At 39.5% G+C, this 22,029-nt stretch overlaps 1 protein-coding gene across 4 annotated transcripts in view; it reads left to right on the top strand.

The window, feature by feature from the left end:
* Positions 1-22,029, top strand: part of ATP11C (ATPase phospholipid transporting 11C) — a 205,913-nt gene that overhangs the window by 150,432 nt on the left and 33,452 nt on the right. For all 4 annotated transcript variants that reach the window (XM_034950760.3, XM_055106120.2, XM_034950757.3 and 1 more), the window contains 4 exons: positions 7,029-7,292; positions 13,518-13,692; positions 18,541-18,643; positions 19,849-19,994. In XM_034950760.3, coding sequence (XP_034806651.1) covers positions 7,029-7,292; positions 13,518-13,692; positions 18,541-18,643; positions 19,849-19,994 — 688 coding nt within the window. The remainder of the gene's footprint in view (positions 1-7,028; positions 7,293-13,517; positions 13,693-18,540; positions 18,644-19,848; positions 19,995-22,029) is intronic.

Here is a 22,029-nt window from a genome sequence, read left to right as displayed (position 1 = left end):
TTTGAATATTTACTAAGCTATCCATATATTTATGCACATATTATCAAATAGTCTTGACATGTTTAGGGAAGGGTACTACAGCCATTGTTTGAGCTGGTTCCTAGACAAAGGGGTAAGATTTTCAGAGATAGGTGAGCTGAAAGGAAATTTAAGGTAGAGTGAACAACATGAGAGCTTAATCTAACCTGGTTCAACAGACCAGAGTATGTTTTTGCATACTTTATTTTATTTTATTTTTATTTTTATTTATTTATTTATTTTTGAGACAGAGTCTTGCTCTGTCGCCCAGGCTGGAGTGCAGTGGCACAATCTCGGCTCACTGCAACCTCTGCCTTCTGGGTTCAAGTGATTCTCACACCTCAGCCACCGGGGTAGCTAGCTGGAATTACAGGCATATGCCACCACACCCAGCTAATTTGCATATTTTTAGTAGAGGCGGGGTTTCGCCATGTTGGCCAGGCTGGTCTTGAACTGCTGGCCTCAAATAATCTTCTGTCTTGACCTCCGAAAGTGTTGGGATTACAGACATGAGCCGCCGTGCCTGGCCTGCATACTTTAAAATAATATGCTTTTAACTTACAGGCTGACCTTTTTCAGACTTGATTGCAGGACACTGCCATTGATCTGCTTGAAATAATAAGTTTTAAATTCTTAATATTTTTAGAATTTTCTAAATATTATATATGAAAATTATGAGAATTAAAAAGTTACAAACATATATTTAGTCACGTTAAAAGGTATTGAAACTCTAATGAAATTCCTTTAGTCTAATTTCATTGTTATTCTGTGGCCAAAAGAAACCCAGAGGAAAGTATCGTTTTTCTCTTGTCGTCTTTAAGAATTATAATTAAATTCACATTCAGGATGATTGGCGTTCCTCTTTTTTTGGAGGGTGGGTTGGGGTTATACATTCAGGTAGTACATGTGCAGGTTCGTTATGTGGTTATATTGTGTAATGCTGGGGTTTGGGCTTCCATTGATCCCATCACCTGAGATATTAACATAATACTCAATGGGTGGTTTTTCAACCCTCACTCCCCTCCCGTCTTCCCCCTTTTGGAGTCCCCATTGTCTGTTATTTCCATTTTTATGTCCATGTGTACTTATTTATTAGCTCCCACTTATAAGTAAGAACATGTGGTATTTGATTTTCTGCCTCTGAGTTATTTCACTTAGGATAGTGGCCTCCAGCTGCATCCATGTTGCTGCAAAGGACACGATTTTACTTTTCTTATGGCTGCGTAGTATTCCAGCAATCTTGCCTGATTGCTCTGGCTAGGACTTCCAGTACTCTGTTAAATAGGAGTGGTAAGAGTGGATATCCCTGTCTTGTTCCAGTTTTTAGGGGAAATGCATTCAACTTTTGCACATTGAGTATGGTGTTGGCTGTGGGTTTGCATGTAGGGTTCTTATTATTTTGAGGTATGTTTCTTTGATTCCTAGTTTGTTCTCAGGGTTTTTTTTTTTATCATCAAGGTATGTCAAATTTTATTGAATATTTTTTCTGCATCTATTGGGATGATCATATAATTTTTGTTTTAATTTTATGTACGTGGTGAATTACATTTATTGATTTGCATATGTTAAGCCGTCCTTGCATCCCAGGAATAAAACCCGTTTGATCATGATGAGTTATCTTTCTGATGTGCTGCTGGTTTCAGTTTGCTAGTATTTTGTTGAGGATTTTTACATCTATGTTCATCATGAATAATGGCCTATAGTTTTCTTTTTTTATTGTGTCCTTGCCAAATTTTTATTTTAGGATGACACTAGTTTTGTAGAATGAGTTATGGAGGAATCCCACCTCACTGATTTTTCTTGGAGTAGTTTTAATAAGATTGGTACCAACTCTTCTTTATATACATCTGATAGAATTCTGCTGTTAATCTCTCTGGTCCTGGGTTTTTTTGATTAGTAGATTTGTTATTACTGATTCAGTTTCATAGCTTGTTTAGGGTTTCTTTTTCCTTCTGGTTCAATGTTGGGAGGTTGTATGTTTCCAGGAATTTATCCATTTCGTTTGTGTTTTCCAGTTTGTGCTTGTAGATATGTTCATAATAGTCTCTGAGGATCTTTTGTATTTCTGTGGTATCAGTTGTGATGTCACCTTTGTCATTTCTGTTTGTGCTTATTTTAATCCTCTCTTTTTCTTTGTTAATTTAGCTACTGGTCTGTTTGTTTTTCATTTTTGTTTCATTGATCCTTTGTATGATTTTTTTGGTCTCAATTTACTTTAGTTCTGCTACAATCTTTGTTACTCCTCTGTTAGCTTTGGGTCTGGTTTGTTTTTGTTTTTCTAGTTCCTTTAGGTGTGACATTAGGTTGTTCATTTGAGATTTTTCTGCCTTTTTGATGTAGGCAATTAGTGCTATAAACTTTCCTCTTAACACTGCTTTTTGACATGTCCCATAATTTCTGGTATATTGTGTCTCTTTTCTTTGGTTTCAAAATTGTTTTTTGGTTTCTGCCTTAATTTCATTGTTTACTCAAAAGTTATTCAGGAGCAAGTTGTTCAGTTTATATGTACTGATGTGGTCTTGAGAGTTCCCCTTGGTATTGATTTCTAATTTTATTTCACTCTGTTCTGAGAAGATGCTTCTGTATGATTTTGAGTTTTGAATTTCAGGAGACTTGCTTTATGACCAAGCACGTGATCAATTTTAGAGAATGTTCATGCACAGATGAGAAAAATGTATGTTCCGCAGTTGTTGAGTAGAGTGTTTTGTAAATGTCTATTAGGTCCATTTGGTCAAGAGTCCAATTTAAGTCCAGAGTTTCTTTGTTAGTTTTCTGCCTCGATAATCTGTCTTGTGCTATCATTGGGGTCTTAAAATCCCCCAATATTATTGTATGGCTCTCTGTCTCTTTCCTTAGGTCTAGGGATGATTGTTTTATCAATCTGGGCACTCTGATGTTGGGTCTGTATATATTTAGGCTAGTTAAATCTTGTTGAATTGAATCCCTTTTCATTATGTAATTCCCGCTTTGTCTTTTTATTTACTGTTGTTGGTTTAAAGCCTGTTTTATCTGATATAGGAAGATCAAACCCTGCTCCTTTTTGTTTTCTATTTGCATGATAGATCTTTCTCCATCCCTTTAGATTTAGCTTGTGGTCATCATTACGCCTGAGATGGGTCTGTTGAAGTTTTTGAGACAGAGTCTCACTCTGTTGCCCAGGCTAGAGTGCAGCGGCGCAATCCTGGCTCACTGCAACTTCGCCTCCTGGGTTCAAACCATTCTCCTGCCTCAGCCTCCTGAGTAGCTGGGACTACGGGTTGCCTGCCACCACACTCAGCTAATTTTTGTAGTTTTAGTAGAGACGGGGTTTCACCATGTTGGCCAGGCTGGTCTCGAACTCATGACGTCAGGTGATCCTCCTGCCTCAGCTTCCTTAAGTGCTAGGATTACAGGTGTGAGCCACCACCCCCTGTCTAACAGATGGTATTTTTGTATTCATTGTGGCAATCTATGTCTTTTAAGTGGAGCATTTAGGCCATTTACATTCAAGGTTAATATTGATATGTGAGGTTTTGTTCCTGTCTTAGTGTTGTTAGCTAGTTGTTTTGGTAGTCTCAAGTATATAATTGCTTTATAGGATCTGTTAACTTTCTAGTAACATATGCTTTTATAGTAGCAAATATCATCCGTTTGTTTCTGTGTTTAGAGCTCCTTTAAGCATTTCTTATAGGATAGGTTTGGTGGTGACAGATTCCCATAGCATTTGCTTGTCTGGGAAAAACTTTATTTTTCCTTAATTTAAGAAGCTTAGTTTAGCAGGATATAGAATTATTGGCTGCAGTTGTTTTTCTTTAAGAAGTCTAAGGGCCAGGTATGGTGGCTTATACCTGTAATCCAGTGCTTTGAAAGGTTGAGGTGGGAGGAACACTTGAGCCTGGGAGCTCACAGCCAGCCTGGGCAGCATAGCGAGACTCCATCTCTACAAAAATTTTTTTTAGATAAGTAGGCATGGTGACACGTGCTTGTAGTCTCAGCTGCTTGGGAGGCTGAGGTGGGAGGATTGCTTGAGCCCAGAAGTTACAGTGAGCCATGACTGCACCACTGCTACACTTTAGGTGACAGATTGAGATTTTTGTCTCTTAAAAAAAAAAAAAAGGCCAAAACTACATCCCCAATCTTCTGGCTTCTAAGATTTCTGCTGAGAAATTCACTATTAGTCTGATGGGATTTCATTTATAGGTAATTTGTCCTTTTTATCTAGCTGCCTTTAAGATTTTTTTTTTCTTGTTAACCTTGGGTAGTCTGATGACTACATGCCTTGGTGATGGTCATCTTGTGTAGCATATCACAGTTGTTCTCTGAATTTCTTGTATCTGGATGTTGACCTCTAGCAAAGTTCAAGAAATTTTCCTGAATTATTCCCCAAATATATTTTACATATTGCCTTTTTTTCTTCTTTTCTCTCAGAAATGCCAAGAAGTTACAGATTTTGTTGCTTTACATAATCCCATATTTCTCAAAGACTTTGCTCATGTTGAAATTTTTTTTTTTTATCTGACTGGATTAATTTGAAAGACTGCTCTTCAAGCTCTGCAATTCTTTCTTCTGCTTGGTCTAGTCTATTGTTACAGCTTCCAGCTGTATTTTGAAATTGCTGTAGTGAATTTTTCAATTCCAGGTGTTCTAATTGGTTTGTTTTATTATAGCTATCCTTATCTTTCATATCCTGAATCATTTTTCTGGTTTCTTTGTGTTGAGTTTCAACTTTCTCTTGGATCTCGTTGAGTTGCCTTGCAATCCATATTTTGAATTCCTTATCTGTCATTTCAGACTTTTCATTCTGGTTAGCCTGTATTATTACAGAGGTAGTACAATCCTTTGTGTGTGTCAAGACACCCCAGCTTTTTGTACCGCCAGAGTTCTTACACTGATTCCTTCTCATCTGAGGGATCTGTTGCTTCTTATTTTTGAATTTGCTGTAGTTTGGATGAGACATTTTTTATTTTTTAATTCTTTTTTCCCTTGAGGATATGACTGTGGTATATGTTGTCTATGATTGTTTGGCTTTGTTTCTGGGTGCTTTCGACGGGGCAAGGCTCTGTATGGTTTCCTTGGTTGTGGATAGCTTCAGTGCAGTGGCTTTCTCAGATGCTGTTTGCTGTAGTGATGTATTGGATGCAAGGGCTGACACACTGCCTCCCGCAGGGCTAAGGGTGTGGAGGTGTCAGAAAGCTTAGCATGTGTACTAGCACTAAGCCCTTCTGGCAGCAAGTTATTTATTTGGTGGTGCAGTTCAGGCTTCAGTCTGGTAGGTGGAGTTTAAGAGTAAGAGTCAGTTCTCCCTCTGGGAGATGATGAGTGGAAGCACCTACCCTGAGGGAAGGATGGTGGCAGGGGTTGGAGATCAGGTTGGGGTATGCTGGGTCTTGGGGAAAGGAACAAGGAGGGGTGCACCAGCTCCTCATCCTGTGCAGGTAGGAACATGATCCGCTTCTCCATTATGCCCCTGTCGTAGGGCTCACAATCTTCAGTTTGTATAGACTTTATCCTTTGGTTCCTGGTCACATTGTGACTGCAGACCATGGATACATCTCTCTGATGGTTGCCACCAAAATGGGCTTTGGCCGAGCCTTTCCCCCAAGTTCAGAGCAGACAACTCTGCAGCTTACCTGTCTGTTGCTGGGATGCTGCTGCTCTGTGTAGGGAGTTGGAGTTGGGCCCCACCCTTTGTGAAAGCCCAATTGGCCTGAGCTCATTTTCAGCAGGGGTAGAGCCACTGCGAAAAAGGTGAAAAGTTTCTCCAGGTACATATGCACTACCATCCACTGGGAAGAACTGCTGCTGGCTGCATCAACAACAGTGTACAGGGGGTGGACACAGTGGGAAATGACCCCTCTCCATGACTGTTCCTGGCCCTCAGTGCTACCCCCTTCAGTGATTGTCACTGTGCCCACATTTCTTTTGTCCCAGGAGGGCCCTTAGCAGGCTGTGCTTACCTCCCCCTTAGGGGCAGTCCATGCCGAGGGATAGATCTCCAGGGATCCCATGGCTCCCTGGGGACTCACTGATCCCCATGAGCTTGCCAAAGTCAGAGCGGGTTGGAGTATATTTGCAGGGAATCTGATGGTATGATAACTCAAGGGCAGAGATTCCCCTAGGTAGGGCATTGGCCCACTACAGCAGCACAAACACAGTGGTTCCTGCCCTCTAAGTTTGGGTCTGAGGGGAGTACTGACATGCCCGCATGAGCTGGCCACCTGGATCTTTGTCCCTGGGAAGCTCCTATATCGCCACTGATGGCATTGTCCTAGGTAAGGAGGGCAGAGGGATTCCCCAGCAGTTTGATGATCAGCAGATTGTCACAAGGTGAGGGAAGCAGAGAAGCATTTCCACCTACCCTTTACATGGGGCTTTGAGTTCCTTAAGGGACAGTCTCTGCCAGACTCTCGCTTCTTTCCTTTTCTGTATTCCAGCTTTCTTTTGTGGGCTTTCCAACAGGTCCTGGCTCTCTTCCCACAGTTTTCAGTTCAGAAGATGTCCATTCACCAGTAACTTTGATCTTTTTTATGAGGACAACTGGCATTTGATGTCCCTAGTCAGCCACCTTGAAAACCCATGTTCCTGTTCTTAAAGCTCCTCAAGGATAGGGATTCACTAATTTCCCTCATCATCTGATTAGAATGTTTGGACCTTTATACTTTGAATGATGTTAAGTGATGTTAATTGGTATGGTTAGATATAAAATGAAACATGCTAAAGTGACATTGAGTACAAATGTGTCTGAACATTTTAGCTTAGAATGATGATACTCAATTCTGCCATTGGATACCAGTTACCCAAGGTGTCACAAACTTTTCAGAACCTCATTGTTTGAAATTTGCTTTAATAAGTAAAATTATGCCCGAGACAACACTCAGAATGAGTAGGGGATGTATATGAAAGTCAACCGTGATAAGGTGTCAGGACTCTAGAATTGCTGTGAATTATAAAAATATTCTCTTTAATAAGCCTTCCTGTAGAATCTTTGTCAGGAATTTTAGAAGATCACAAGGTTTCTTTTGTGTTCCCAGGCTACAAGATCAAGCTGCAGAGACCATTGAAGCTCTGCATGCAGCAGGCCTGAAAGTCTGGGTGCTCACTGGGGACAAGATGGAGACAGCTAAATCCACATGCTATGCCTGCCGCCTTTTCCAGACCAACACTGAGCTCTTAGAACTAACCACAAAAACCATTGAAGAAAGTGAAAGGAAAGAAGATCGATTACATGAATTATTGATAGAATATCGTAAGAAATTGCTGCATGAGTTTCCTAAAAGTACTAGAAGCTTTAAAAAGTAAGAAAGTACATCAGTTTCTTATATTTAGACATTGGTGTAGATGTAAATCACAGCTGCATATACAAAAGGCTTCATTTTCTGTAATGCATGATTTTCTGTTTGCAGGTGTTTTATCCTTATAAGTTAAAATCGTCCCTGAGGACTTGAATAATGGCCCATCTGAGATTATTTGGCACTTTCCACCTTTTCTTTTAACTTAAGAGAAAACTGCACATTTCGGAAGGTTTAGAAAAATAGCTCAATTTTTAAATGTTTAGAGTCTAGGTATTCAATGTTGATATTCTGGCCTGGTCCATGTTAAGAAAAAAATATTCCTTTCACAGTCTCTTAAATTGAATGTAATAAAATCAATCTTTATGACAATTTTCATGCATTTTGAGGTTCTGGAGCCATTTTCTGTGCATTTTTATACCCCAGAGCTCCAAATGGAATCAAATACTTGTTAACGTGGCCACTTTCTTTAGAGGACATGGCCGCTTTGACTCTACTTTCAACTAGGAAGAACTTGTGGAACATAAAGGTGTCAGGGAAAGCCACTGATAAACAATAATTCAGTGCCCAGAGATATATTTTCTATACTTCCCATTGACCAAGGGTCAGCTTTGTCTAAACCAATTACTTGAATTTACCTTGGCCATAAGCAAATTGATTTCCTTTTTTGAAATGCCACTGGATGTGTCTGTACTAACTTGAAATATCCCTAAGCAATATTATTTTCAATTTCTTAAGCACACTTTATGTTCCAGGAACAGTGTTAAGGGCTTTGTATGATAATTATTATTTAATCATCATTAACAACCCAGTTAGGCAACCGTATTTTCTTCATTTCACAGATAGAGATCACACAGCTAAGAAGAAGTTCAGAAAGTCTCTCCAATTCCAGATCCCATGCTTATAACAACTATGCTATATCTGTATCCTCATCGCTAATGTTTAAGCAAGCTTTAAAAATGATTAGCCCACATTCATGAGGCTGTGGCCAATTCTAAAACAGCTGTTGTTCTTCTAGTACTTGGGCATCAGTGATAATAAATAGGTTTTTATTAATTGCCTATGAGAAACTTTTTCCTTTAGCCAAATGGTACTTATAAAGATAGTCCAAAGTATGTGCATTTTACTTCTCCTTTTGTCTTAGTCTGCTTGGGCTGCCATAACAAAATACCATAGATTGGATGGATTAAACAGTAGAAATTTATTTTTCACGATTTTGGAGGCTAAAGTTCTGTGATTGGAGTGCCAGCATGGTTGGGTTCTTGTGAGGGCTTTTTTCTGGCTTGCAAATGGCCACCCTCTGCTGTCTCTTCCTTTTATAAGGGCAGTAATCCCATCATGGAGGCCCCACCTTCATTAACTCATCTAAAGTCAGTGTATTAGTCTGTTTTCACACTGCTGATAAAGACATACCCGAAACTGGGAACAAAAAGAGGTTTAATTGGACTTAGAGTTCTGCATGGTTGGGGAGGCCTCAGAATCATGGCAAAAAGCACCTCTTACATGACAGCGACAAGAGAAAAATGAGGAAGAAGCGAAAACAGAAACCCCTGATAAACCCATCAGATCTCATGAGAGTTAATTCACTATAATGAGAACAGCATAGGAAAGACCAGCCCCCATGATTCAGTTACCTCCCCCTGGGTCCCTCCCACAACACATGGGAATTCTGGGAGATACAATTCAAGTTGAGATTTGGGTGGGGACACAACCAAATCATATCATTCTGCCCCTGGCCCCTCTAAATCTCATGTCCTCACATTTCAAAACCAATCATGCCTTCCCAACAGCCCCCCAAAGTCTTTCAGCATTAACCCAAAAGTCTACAGTCCAAAGTCTCATCTGAGACAAGGCAAGTCTCTTCTGCCTATGAGCCTGTATAAAATCAAAAGTAAGCTAGTTACTTCCTAGATACAATGGGGGTACAGGTATTGGGTAAATATAGCCGTTCCAAATGGGAGAAATTGGCCAAAACAAAGGGGTTAGAGGGCCCATGCAAGTCTGAAATCCAGCAGGGCAGTCAATTATTAAAGCTCCAAAATGATCTACTTTGACTCCATGTCTCACATCCAGGTCATGCTGATGCAAGAGGTGGGTTCCCATGGTCTTGGGCAGCTCTGCCTCTGTGGCCTTGCAGGGTATAGTCTCCCTCCTGGCTGCTTTCACAGGCTGGCATTGAGTGTCTGCGGCTTTTCCAGGTGCACAGTGCAAGCTGTCAGTGGATCTACCATTCTGGGGTCTGGAGGATGGTGGCCCTCTTCTCATAGCTCCACTAATCAGTGCCCCAGTAGGGACTCTGTATGGGGACTCCAACACCACATTTCCCTTCTGCACCGTCCAAGCAGAGGTTCTCCATGAGGGCCCCATCCCTGCAGCAAACTTTTGCCTGGACATCCACACGTTTCCATACATATTCTGAAATCTAGGTGGAGGTTCCCAAATCTCAGTTCTTGACTTTGTGTACCCTCAGGCTCAATGCCATGTGGAAGCTGCCAAGGCTTGGGGCTTCCACCCTCTGAAGCCATGGCCTAAGCTCTACGTTGGCCCCTTTCAGCCATGGCTAGAGCAGCTGCACAGGGCACCAAATCCCTAGGCTACACACAGCACGGGGACACTGGGCCTGGCCCATGAAACCACTTTTCTTCCTGGGCCTCCGGGCCTGTGATGGGAGGGGCTGCTGTGAAGGTCTCTGACATGGCCTGGAGACATTTTCCCCATGGTCTTGGGGATTAACATTAGGCTCCTTGCTTCTTATGCAAATTTCTGCAGCTGGCATGAATTTCTTCTCAGAAAATGGGTTTTTCTTTTCTGTCGCATCATCAGGCTGCAAATTTTCTGAACTTTATGCTCTGTTTCCCTTTTAAAATGGAATGCTGTTAACAGCATCTAGGTTACCTTTTGAATGCTTTGCTCCTTAGAAATTTCTTCTGCCAGATACCCTAAATCATCTCTCTCAAGTTCAAAGTTCCACAAATCTCTAGGGCAGGGACAAAATGCCACCAGTCTCTTTGCTAAAACATAGCAAGAGTCACCTTTGCTCCAGTTCCCAACAAGTTCCTCATCTCTGTCTGAGACCACCTCAGCCTGAACCTTACTTTTCATATCACTATCAGCATTTTTGTCAAAGCCATTCAACAAGTGTCTAGGAGGTTCCAAACTTTCCCACATTTTCCTGTCTTCCTGTGAGCCCTCCAAACTGTCCCAGCCTCTGCCTGTTACCCAGTTCCAAAGTTGCGTCCACAGTTTTGGGTATCTTTTCAGCAACGCCCCACTCTACTGGTACCAATTTACTGTATTAGTCCGTTTTCATGCTGCTGATAAAAACTTACCCGAGACTGGGAAGAAAAAGAGATTTAATTGGACTTACAGTTCCACATGGCTGGGGAGGCCTCAGAATCAAGGCGAGAGGCAAAAGGCGCTTCTTACATGGCTACGGTAACAGAAAAATGAGGAAGAAGCAAAAGCGGAAACCCGATAAACCCATCAGATCTCATGAGACTTACTCACTCTCACGAGAATAGCACAGGAAAGACCGGCCCCTATGATTCAGTTACCTCCCCCTGGGTCCCTCCCACAACACATGGCAGTTTTGGGAGATACAATTCAAGTTGAGATTTGGGTGGGGACACAGCCAAACCATATCAGTTAGTTACTCTCAAGGGCCCCACCTCCTAATACCACAACACTGGGAGTTAAGAGCTTCAACAGATGAATCTTGGGAGAACACAATTCAGTTTATAACAGATGCAAATCCCATCATGAGGGCCTCACCCTCTAAAGGTGCTATCTTCAAATACAATCACATTGGGGGTAGGGCTTCAGCATGAATTTTCAGGGAAACACAATTCAGTCTCTAGCACCATTCAACAGCCCTGAGGACACTTTTGTAAAAGCCAGGGCTTGTGGAAAACTTAATTTACTGTCACTGTCTCAGATCAGCCCATCTTCCTGGTTATTTGTTTGGAGTCGGGCACAGTCTTTACTTACTTACACAGGGTTCAGACTCAGTCACCTTTGCCAGCTTCTGCTCCTTTGCCCTTTCCCCTTCAAATCAGCCCCCAAGCCATATTCATACTCCCATTCTCACCTCTAGTGCCCCACCCACATCAGAGGTCTAGTACATCATGCATGAAATCCCTTAAGCCCCTCTGCCAGATGAATGATCTTTAAGTGAAGCACTGTCCATATCATATCCGCTCTGAAAACTTTGGTGGTTCTCCATTAGTCACAGATTCAGGCCACACCAGAGGCCTTAAGTGACCTTTTCAACGTGCTTTTGCAGTGCACCCCAACATACATTCTATTACATCACCTCTTTACTCCCTGTTTTTCAAGTCCTACTTTAGATATTGCACCTCACAAAGAATCCACTATTCTTTCCTGTGTGGATATGTCTCAATAACTGGACATCAACCATTGATTATCTTGTTTGGTTAGGTAGTTCTCTCATGTATGCTTCTATCAATCTAAGGAGATTTTCTATTCTCCATAAAAAGATTAGTCCATAATTCTTTGTATTTCTCTATATAGTGTGCTTATAGTTGGTGTTTACAAGTTATTTCTTCATTGGTTATTGAGTTGCTGTTTTCAGCCCCGTAAGTAAGCTATTAATATATGAGTAGGGGAGCAAAGAAAGAGAACACATCATTCATGTCTCTTTATTTAGTGAATAAAATTATACAGCAAAATATTTGTAAGTATAAAATGTTATGGTATTAGCAGTATACACTGAAGAAATATGGAATAAAGGAATGATGAGGTATATTAGGCCCTCACTACTCAAAGCTTCGTCTATAGAATAGCAGCTCCATTGTCACTGGGCAGCTTGTTAGAAATGCAAAATCTCACATCACACCCCAGACCTAACGAATCCGAATTTGCAGTTTAAGAAGATTCCCAGGTGATTCCTTTGCACGTTAAACTTTGAGTAGCATTAAATTAGATAACTGAATCTCTGAGATCCTGCTTTGTCTAATGCTTCCACTGTAGTGGTTGTCAAATGGCACCCAAGATTCCCCGGAGCAAAACTTGAATAACCACTTGTTTGTTTCCTAATTGAAAAATAAAAGTTAATTGGCAGAATTTTCTCAGTTGTAAGTTTTACACTATATTTTTCTTAAATACTTGGCACCTGTTACACATTTGTCTTTCCTGACACCTAACACCTCTTAGTCCTGGCTACACATGAGAACCACCTAGGAAGCTTTTAAAATATACCTATATATAACCAAGCCCTGGCCAAGGTACTCTGATTTAATTGGTCTGGGGATAGGCCCCAGGCATGGGCAATTTTTAAAGCCACCCAGATGATTTGAATGGGATGGCTAGAGAACCACTAAGCTAGTATGTAAAATGATACATTTAAAGAATATATATATATATATATATATATATATATATATATATGTATGTATGTATGTTTGCCCCAAAGCCATTTGTCTTTTCCCTGTATTGCTAGGGAGTTTCAGACTAATTGATGATTTGTCTTCATAGCAGAGTTTGACTAATTAATTTGAATTCCAAATACTCACCATACGTTTCTTATACAGAGTCAGGCTGCTTAACCTCTTATTTTCTAAACATCAAAAAAAAAAAGTTTATATTAGTCAAAGTTCAACCAGAAAAATAGAACCAGTAAAAGAATATATTGAGAGATGTATTGTTAGGACTTGGCTTGGGCAATTGTATTATCTAGCTGGGCAGGTCTAGATTTGTGGGATAGGCTCTTAGGAAGGGCTGGGACTCTCAGGCGTGAGCTAAGGCTACTGCCTTAGGAAGTCTCAGGAAGTAGCTAAGGCTACTGCATCAGGAAGTCTCAGCTCTCCTCTTAAAACCTTTCAAGTGACTGAATCAGGCCCACTTTAGTTATCTAGGATGATCTCTCTTACTTGAAATCAACTGCTTGTGGACTTTCATCACATCCACAAAATACCTTTACAGCAACACTTAGACAATTGTTTGATTAAATAACTGGGACATGTGGCCTCACCAAGTTGACCTTTTAGAACTTGTAGTCATCTATTATGTGCAACTTGGGTCTCAAAGATACGATTGCAAATCACTGTTGTGCCATTATTAGAGGCAGTTGCTTCTTTAGAGTGAACAGGTTGAGGAACCAGATTGATGACTCCCCTTATCTGAGACCACCCCCTTTGTTGTTTAAAAAAAAAATCTGGATCCTAAACAGAAATCTGTAATAAATCCAAACATAGCATTGTTTCTCTTTTTCAGAGCATGGACAGAACATCAGGAATATGGATTAATCATAGATGGCTCCACATTGTCACTCATACTAAATTCTAGTCAAGACTCTAGTTCAAACAATTACAAAAGCATTTTCCTACAAATATGTATGAAGTGTACTGCAGTGCTCTGCTGTCGGATGGCACCATTACAGAAAGCCCAGGTAACTGTGAATATTAGTTAACGTTCCATTCTGGATACTTCTATACATATATGTGCAAATGTTTATTTTTTTAAAAAATTATTTCTTCTTCAGAGGGCCATTGTTACTATCTAATTTCTTCCTCCAAGGCTTCTTTCTTTTTGTAATCAGACTCAGAAGTCTTTCCCCATTTTGAATTAAACTTATGCTGCACCTTGTTGTCCCCTCAATCTGGCTGTCCCAGTTCCTCACCTTCCAGACTTTTTTCTCTGATGAGTGCTTTGTGCCTGCTGCCACTGCTCCTAGATCCCTTATGACATTAGCTCTGTGTGTTCTTTCTGCTCTTCTTACTCCCTTGGCTTGCCTGCAGGTAGACCTGGCCCATCCCTTGTGTAGTCTTCCATTCTCTTTCTCATTTCTCCTTTGCTCTTGACACCATCAGTTATATCCTCCTTAAAATTATGCTTTCATGGTCTCTGTGATGGTCCATGGTCCTGACATTTTATTTGTCAATGTAGTGACTTTTTATTTTGTGCCATCCTCTATTTTCTCCCTAATTATCTGTTTTTTCTAGGGCAAAGTTTTCTCTCCACTTTTAGCTTTATGGTCTCTCTCTGGATAAGCAAGTCTATTTCTCTGACTCCCATTGATAAATGTGTGCCCCTGACTTTTTCTTGACATTAAGTCTTCTATTTCTACCTGTGTGCTAGACAGCTATATATGGATTCCCTACCGTCACAAAAATTCTGGTGTCCAGCACAGATCTTAAAATTTTCTTCCTCAGACCAGTTTGGTTTTTCTTTTATATTGTTCTTGTTACCGGTGCCACTTTTCTCTTGCTCCCTATGTCTCAAAACTACCTTTGATCCTTCTTCTCTCCCTCTATATATAGTCGCCATGTCCTGTTGGTCCTACCTTTTGTCATAGCTCTCATTTTGATGCCATCTTTCAAAACCTTTTACTGCCCAACTAGTCCAAGCCTTTATGACTTTACACACAGACTATTTGATTTAGTCTCCTCACTGGTCTCCTTGCTTTCACCCACCCATTTTTAATCTCTCCACACTCCCAAATTAATCTTGTTAAAACACAACTCTTCCTATCATACATTCTTTTTCGGACACTTTCAGTAGTTTCTTAGTCCCTTAGGATGAAGGGCAGTTGAGTGAATGTGGCACCTGGGGCTCCCCACTGTTGTCCCTTAACATGTCTCTACAAATTTTGTACTTTGTGTCCACTATCACTCCTTTCTCTGGTGTACATTCTGCACTCCTGTTGGTTGTTCTTCCATGGTCTTCCATACGTCATGCTCAGGGCAACTTTCAAAACTTTTGTCACATCATTTCCTCATCTGGCACTCTCTCTGAATTCCCCTGGCCTAACACAAATTTTACTCATAATGAAACCTAGATGAAGGGCCACCTCCTACATGCTTTCTTTTCCAGCTCCTCCAGTCCAAATTGCCTCACCTTGCTTCTTTGTATTCACTAGGTACAAGGAAACTTAGAGTCTCCATTACCTACTTTTTCATTTCCATATATGCTATAGGATATTCTTTCATATGTGTTAGTCTTGCTTCATCAGATTCTTTAACCACTTGCTCTAAACAAGGGGATGGCTGTGTCTGTGGCTTTTCTTTTATATACTGTGCGCGCGCACACACACACGCACACATACGCACACACACACACACAGCGCCCATCATATTTGAGGCATTTCTTCTGTCTGCCTTCTAGCTCTCAGTCCCCACTGCAATCAGAGGCTCTTCTTTCTTTTCTTCAATCTTGTAAACCTTTCTTGGCCCCAGGTTGGGAATCAGATCCAACCAGAATACACTATTCAAAAGTATCTGTCCCCTTAGTCAGAGGTTTTCCTGCAAAAGTGATCTCTTTTTTTCCTTACATTCAGTGTATGCTGCTCAAATTGCTCACCTGGGTTCTGACTGCTTCACTGCCAGGCAGGTATATGAATTTCTGACCCCATGCTGCTTCTTCCACCTTAATTATGCCACCACTTGTGGTTTAGTCCTCATTCTGTTTTATTTCTGTCACTATAGTTATTTTTTGCAGGATATTACATACTTAGCTGTCATGTTCATGTATGTGATATTCAAGTCACTATCTCCAATCCAAATATTTGGTGATCTACTTTACTTTTTCAGCTGTTTCCCAAGCACATATTCTTGGGTGTGGCATTATCACCCCAAATCTGACTTCTCTAGAGTCCAACCATCATTTTCCTTGGCATCTTCTTTTTCTATGACTGACCTCAGTGTACTTCCAGATTTCTAGATTCAAAACCTTGAAACCTGTGTTGCCTTCCCACATACCACATACATTACCCTTTCATTGTAGTCTTAATCACTAAATTTTGTCTGTTTCTTATTACATTGTCTTTTCCATCTATTCCTTTCTTTTCATTACCTTTCAGGGCTAGGCCTTTCAATAGCTCATTGAACTCCTGGAACTAGCCACCTAACTTCTCTCTTTGCCCACAGTCTTGCTTTCCTCCGGTACTTCCTACACCCTGCTGTTGAACTAGCTCCAGATATTTCTGTCCATGTCTCCTATATGAAAATTCCAATTGATCTGGGCAAGCCAGATCTATTCTCTCAGCATTTACTGTATTTATCTGGCTATGTGCTCTTGGATATGCTAGTTCCTTTCTCTGGAATACTCCTTTCTTTCTTTCTCATCTATGCGAGTCTTACTAATATTTCATGATTTAGATCAAATCACTCGTCCTTCTGTAAAATTCCTGATCACTCTGGCATGTATGGTATCTTCTCCCTTCTCTGACATCCTAGGCCTTCTTACATGGATGACAATATCATACATTCCTGCACAGATGCTACATTTTGTTACCTTGTATTGTTAATCTGCTTATCTAATATTCTTGTACTCATGACCTAACTCTACTACTTCATTTATATGCTTTTCAAGGTGTGTGATGAAACCTTATATCTGTTTTGGCTCTTAGCACATTCCTGTATACAATATAAAGCAAGCTATTATACTTGATGAATAGATAGTATTTTGGTAAAATATTTTTTTTTTCATGAAGCTATCCTAGAGATTGAAGAGGTCTTAATCCAGTTGATCTAGGGCTGAGTGAAAAAGTCCATATTTACGAATCTAAATCCCTTCATGATTTTATGGTCCATGATTGTATATCCTTTTATCTTTCTACAGTGGAGAGTTTTACTCTTTTTAGTCTATGTTTTCATGCAGAAGCTGTCACCCTTGATAATTTTATTGCCTTCCCTAAACCTTGGGTGCGTATTTTTTCCTTGAGGTGCAAATCGTTACTGCACACAGTATAACAGGTGCACTTAGTTAACCATTATTGTAGCCTATTAAAAACACATTTAGTTTGGGTTCTTTAATTTTGTCTTTTATTCTTTCACTTACAGGTTATTTCTGACAGTCTTCTGTAAAGTTTTTAAGAAGAACCAAGTTGAGGGGAGGGATTGGGGGAAGCTGGCATTTCATAGTCACATCATTTTTGTGTTAAGTGGAATTGGATGTGGGGTTTTTTGTACTATTTAATACAACTAAAACCTGATTGAATTCTATTTAAAGAAATAACTGCAGGGTGCCTTAGCCTCATGAATTATTTTTCATCACTTCAGTTATGTTGAAAATGGATTTTATTTATGTTAACTGGTCAGAACAATTGTGAGGACAGTATTTTTGCAAAGCATTATTTAGCTACTAAATTATTTTTTTTTAAGCCGCTAGATTCCAAGGGGTTTTGTGGCTTGCCACATCAAACAGTGATTATCTAAAACATAGGGTAGGAGGGCAGCTGATCACCCAATGCACTTCCCACAAGTAACTCTGCCAGGAGGTTTTTGGAGAACCCCAAGGCAGAAGTATTTTAATACCAGGGATGAACATTTTATTCAGTACATTTATACATCTTGAAGAAACACTCAGGGAATAGCGACAGGCTTTGTACACATATCTTGGACATCTTTCTGCAAATGTCAACCCCTTTAGTGTACCTCTTTTAAAATATAGCTACTCCTAGGAGAGGTCAGATCATATTGAGCAGTGAGAGATTTATTAAAGTTTAATTGGCAGCCAGATAGGTGCAAGAATTTAACATTAGGTAAGTTGGAATAAGGGTTGATGTGCTCCTAGGGAAGGTGAGAGTGTCAGCAGGGAGGAGAGAGTAGAAAGTAACCAAAAACATTGTTCTCTGACTTCCTACTTGGTTCTGGTGGCCTTATGTATGTTACCCCAAATCAGCTTTCTGGCTTCTACTGTCACACATTCAACATCTGATCTGAAAGAACACATGATGCAATGAAAAAAGAAGGAAACGTATTGACCTCTAATATGCATGAGAGGCAAAGTTTTTGATAGTTCATATATGCACAGAACTAGGACATGTGGGTGCTGGTGTTACATTTTGAATGGCTGTGTTCTTCTGCATCTGTGAATTTGACACTATTGTACATATTACAGTTGGCCCTCCGTATCCATGGGTCCTGCATCCACAGATCCAAACAACTGTGGATTGAAAATATTAGAATAAAACTAAAACAACGAACAGTATAACAATAAAAATAATACAGATTTTAAAACAATACAGTATGACAGCTATTTACATAGCATTTACATTGTAGTTAGTTATTAAAAGAAACCTAGAGATGATTTAAAGTATGCAGGAGGATTTTGGTATCTACGAGCGTCCTGGAGCCAGTCCTCCAAGGATACTGAGGGATGACTGTATATGCACAAACTACCTTTCTGTTTGCAAGGCTGCTATTTACAAGTGTGAATGAGGCATAAACCCCTAAAGTAGCCCAATCTTACATTCTTCTTTGACCTTTTTTACACCTCTTTTGTATTTAATATTTAGATTGTCAGAATGGTGAAGAATTTAAAAGGCAGCCCAATAACTCTGTCGATAGGTGATGGTGCCAATGATGTTAGTATGATCTTGGAATCCCATGTGGGAATAGGTAAGATACATCTAATGAGATGGCAGCTGTGAAAAGTATCAGTATTGCTTTTAGGTAGTGTGGTCTTACATTCTAGAGTGACTGTTTTGGTTACTCATCTTGAATTTGAATTTTGGAATGATAATTGTTAATTAAATGAAGGCCTCATCTGATCATGCAACATGTCCATCCCAAGGTCCTACCCCGTGGTAGAAATGTAGCAATGTAACAAAGTTAAAGGATATTTTTCAATTAGCCAAGTAGAGTGAATTTCCCAAAGCTACTGGCAGCACAATTGATTGTTTAGCTCTTACTTTGACAGCATGCATGAAATTTTTATTGATTTTCTGCCCCTGGCCAGACTGCCTGCTTATGTTGCTGTACTATATCTTTTGACATCTCAACTGTTTGGGGCTAAGAAATGATAATTGGTTGGCTGTTTTTCAACATGGCAGTATTAATGGGTGGTTTGGGCTGTAGTGTTGAATTTATATATTGACATGCAACAACAGCTTTTCCACCACCTGTACCATTTTTTTCCCTTCTCTGGTTGCTATTAGGCAACACAACTAACTCCCCAGCAAGTTAGTTAGCTAGTTTGTTTGTTTTGGCAGGGTGGTGGGGCCAGATATGGAATTCATATCTTGGGAATTATTGTACTGCAGTTGAGGTTCCCAAATTGTTCTTTTCATTTGGAAGTATTCCTATTTCTTGTGCAACTTGAAGTACTACTCATTGGTTATCCAAGTGTCAAATGGCCTAAAGCTGCTCGAGCTTCATAGAACCCTTGCGCTGCTAGTCAGGGTTTCATTCATGAAAGAATTTCACCGTCTTCTCATTGAGCTCCTAGACCACAAACCCCAGGTTTCTGAGTTCCCTTAATATAGCACCTAGTCTAGCGTCATACACAATTAAGCACTTACTGAGTGACTTAATTATTTTTAAGTTGAGTTTTTTTCTTCAGATAATTTTTACCTTGTAATGATTGAAATAATGATTCTATTTAATTGTTGTATACTGTATTACGAATAGGGAGTTACCAGTTAAACTTAGTTAAATTATTTGGTAAGTCTCAGTGTCACTGTTAAAGCTCTTTTGGTTTTTAAAAAAGGAAAACTAATTGATAGAATTGAACTATAACATTAAACCAAGTTGAAACTGTGAAGATAAATCAGGGAGTCATTTATTCTAGAAAATGCTCACCATATAGAGATACTCTCTTTTAGGTATTAAAGGCAAAGAAGGTCGCCAAGCAGCTAGGAATAGCGATTATTCTGTTCCAAAGTTTAAACACTTAAAGAAACTGCTGTTGGCTCATGGACATCTATATTATGTGAGAATAGCACACCTTGTACAGTACTTCTTCTATAAGGTATGTGATAAAATATATGTAATTTAATTTCTTTTTAATCCAGCATTGGCTCAGCTTGGTCATGGTTTTGTTCTTCCTTTTTTTTTTTTTTTTAATGCTGCTTTTGATATCTCATACTGAAATTTGCAGTCAACAAAGCAGAGGTGGTCTATTGGATGAATCAGAAACCAGAAATGCCTTTTGATGCAAAATTTTTGATAGGAATTTTTAAGCCCTCCTTATTGAAATGTAAATTAAATACAATAAAGTATATTCATCAAAAGTGTACAGTTCCATGAGTTTTGCCAAATGTATACATCCATGTAACCATTACACCAATCAAAAAATAGAACATTTTGGCTTGGTAGTGGCTCATTCCTGTAATCCTAGTGCTTTTGGAGGCCAAGGCGGGAGGATCACTTGAGGTCAGGATTTTGAGACCAGCCTGGGCAATAATATGAGACCTTGTCTCTACAAAAATAAAAATTTTCTAAAATGAAATTTTTGCAGTCATTTCTAATTGTCTATAAGCATGTCAACCAAGAGAACCAGTGGTAACACTTTGATATGTGACCTTGCTGGTCTTTTGTCTATACAAATTAACATATGTACTTTTTTTATACTTTTATACACTATACACTACATAGAGGTTTTTAAAATTTTTTTGAGATATAATTTAACAAAATTCACCTTTTTTTAAAGAAAAATTTTCTTAAAGACAGAGTCTCACTCTGTTGCTCAGGCTGGAGTGCAGTGGCGCGATCTCGGCTCACTGTAGCCTCTGCCTCCTGGGTTCAAATGATGCTCATGCCTCAGCTTCCCGAGTAGCACATGCCACCACACCTGGCTGATTTTTGTGTTTTTAATAGAGACAGGGTTTCACCATGTTGGCCAGGCCGGCCTCAAACTCCTGACCTCAAGTGATCTGCCCCCCTCAGCCTCTCAAAGTGCTGGGATTACAAGCTTGAGCCACCATGCTTGGCCTAAAATTCACCATTTTAAAGTGTATAATTCAGTTACTTATAATGTGTTCACTATGATGTGCAACCATCATCATTGTCTAATTCTAAAACTTTTCTATCATTTCCAAAAGAAACCTTGTACATATTGGTATAATACATATTGCTTTGCACTTTGCCTTTTTCACTTAATTTATATTGTGAACATTTTTCTCACCCAATTTAATATTCTTCCAAAACATGATAATTGTGCAACATTGCAAATCCCCAATATTGGACACTGAAGTAGTTTCCTCAACAATACCTTGGTTTCCTTTTTATCACCAAGCATTAGCGTATACGTTAGACTGAGTCTGCATACTTGTTATTGTCTACCAGGGAATAGAATTTACCAAATTTCTTAATTAGATTCTAGTTTGTAGGTAGAGTATTTAGTGCATCTTCCAACTACTCAAATCATATAGTATTTAGTATATAATTCAAGTAGTTATGATATTTGAATTTCATACCCTATATTTTATAAGAGTTAAAGCTCAGCACCTGATTTTGTGTGTCAGTTGTCTATAGTCAACCCTAGGTCTTTCTTACTAACTTTATATTTAAAGAAAATACATATTTATAAAACTATGAACCCAGTTTCACAAATTTTCTAAGACCCTGGTAGCCAGTATCTGCTGGTAGCCAGGCCAAACACTGTGGAGGAGGAAAATGATGATAATGATGATGGTAACCCAATATGTGTAAGGTATTTTGCGAGTTCACAAAATCACTTTTTAAAAAATGTAATCCTCACAAACATCCTATGAGTCAAGTAGTAGTATCTCCATTTAAAATACATGGAAAGTAGAGCTCAGAGAGATGGTATAACTTGCCTTTGGCTTTCCATCCAGGAGGTGACAGAGCTAGATGTTCCACCATAGATTCATTTACTCCAAATCCAGGACTTTTTATGTGTCACAGTTAGGGTCTTTTGGGCCTTGCACCCAGTAACAGCAGCTCATGGAAATAAAGGGTTATTCTCTCTTGACCTTCACCTAGTAGGAGATCCCTTGAAGATTGGTCATACAGATCTGCCTAGTAATCTGAACCTATTTCAG

The sequence above is a fragment of the Pan paniscus genome, chromosome X, assembly GCF_029289425.2.
Source record: "Pan paniscus chromosome X, NHGRI_mPanPan1-v2.0_pri, whole genome shotgun sequence".
Taxonomy (NCBI): domain Eukaryota; kingdom Metazoa; phylum Chordata; class Mammalia; order Primates; family Hominidae; genus Pan; species Pan paniscus.
The sequence above is the reverse complement of the archived record's forward strand: the minus strand, read 5'-3'. Positions and strand labels throughout refer to the sequence as shown.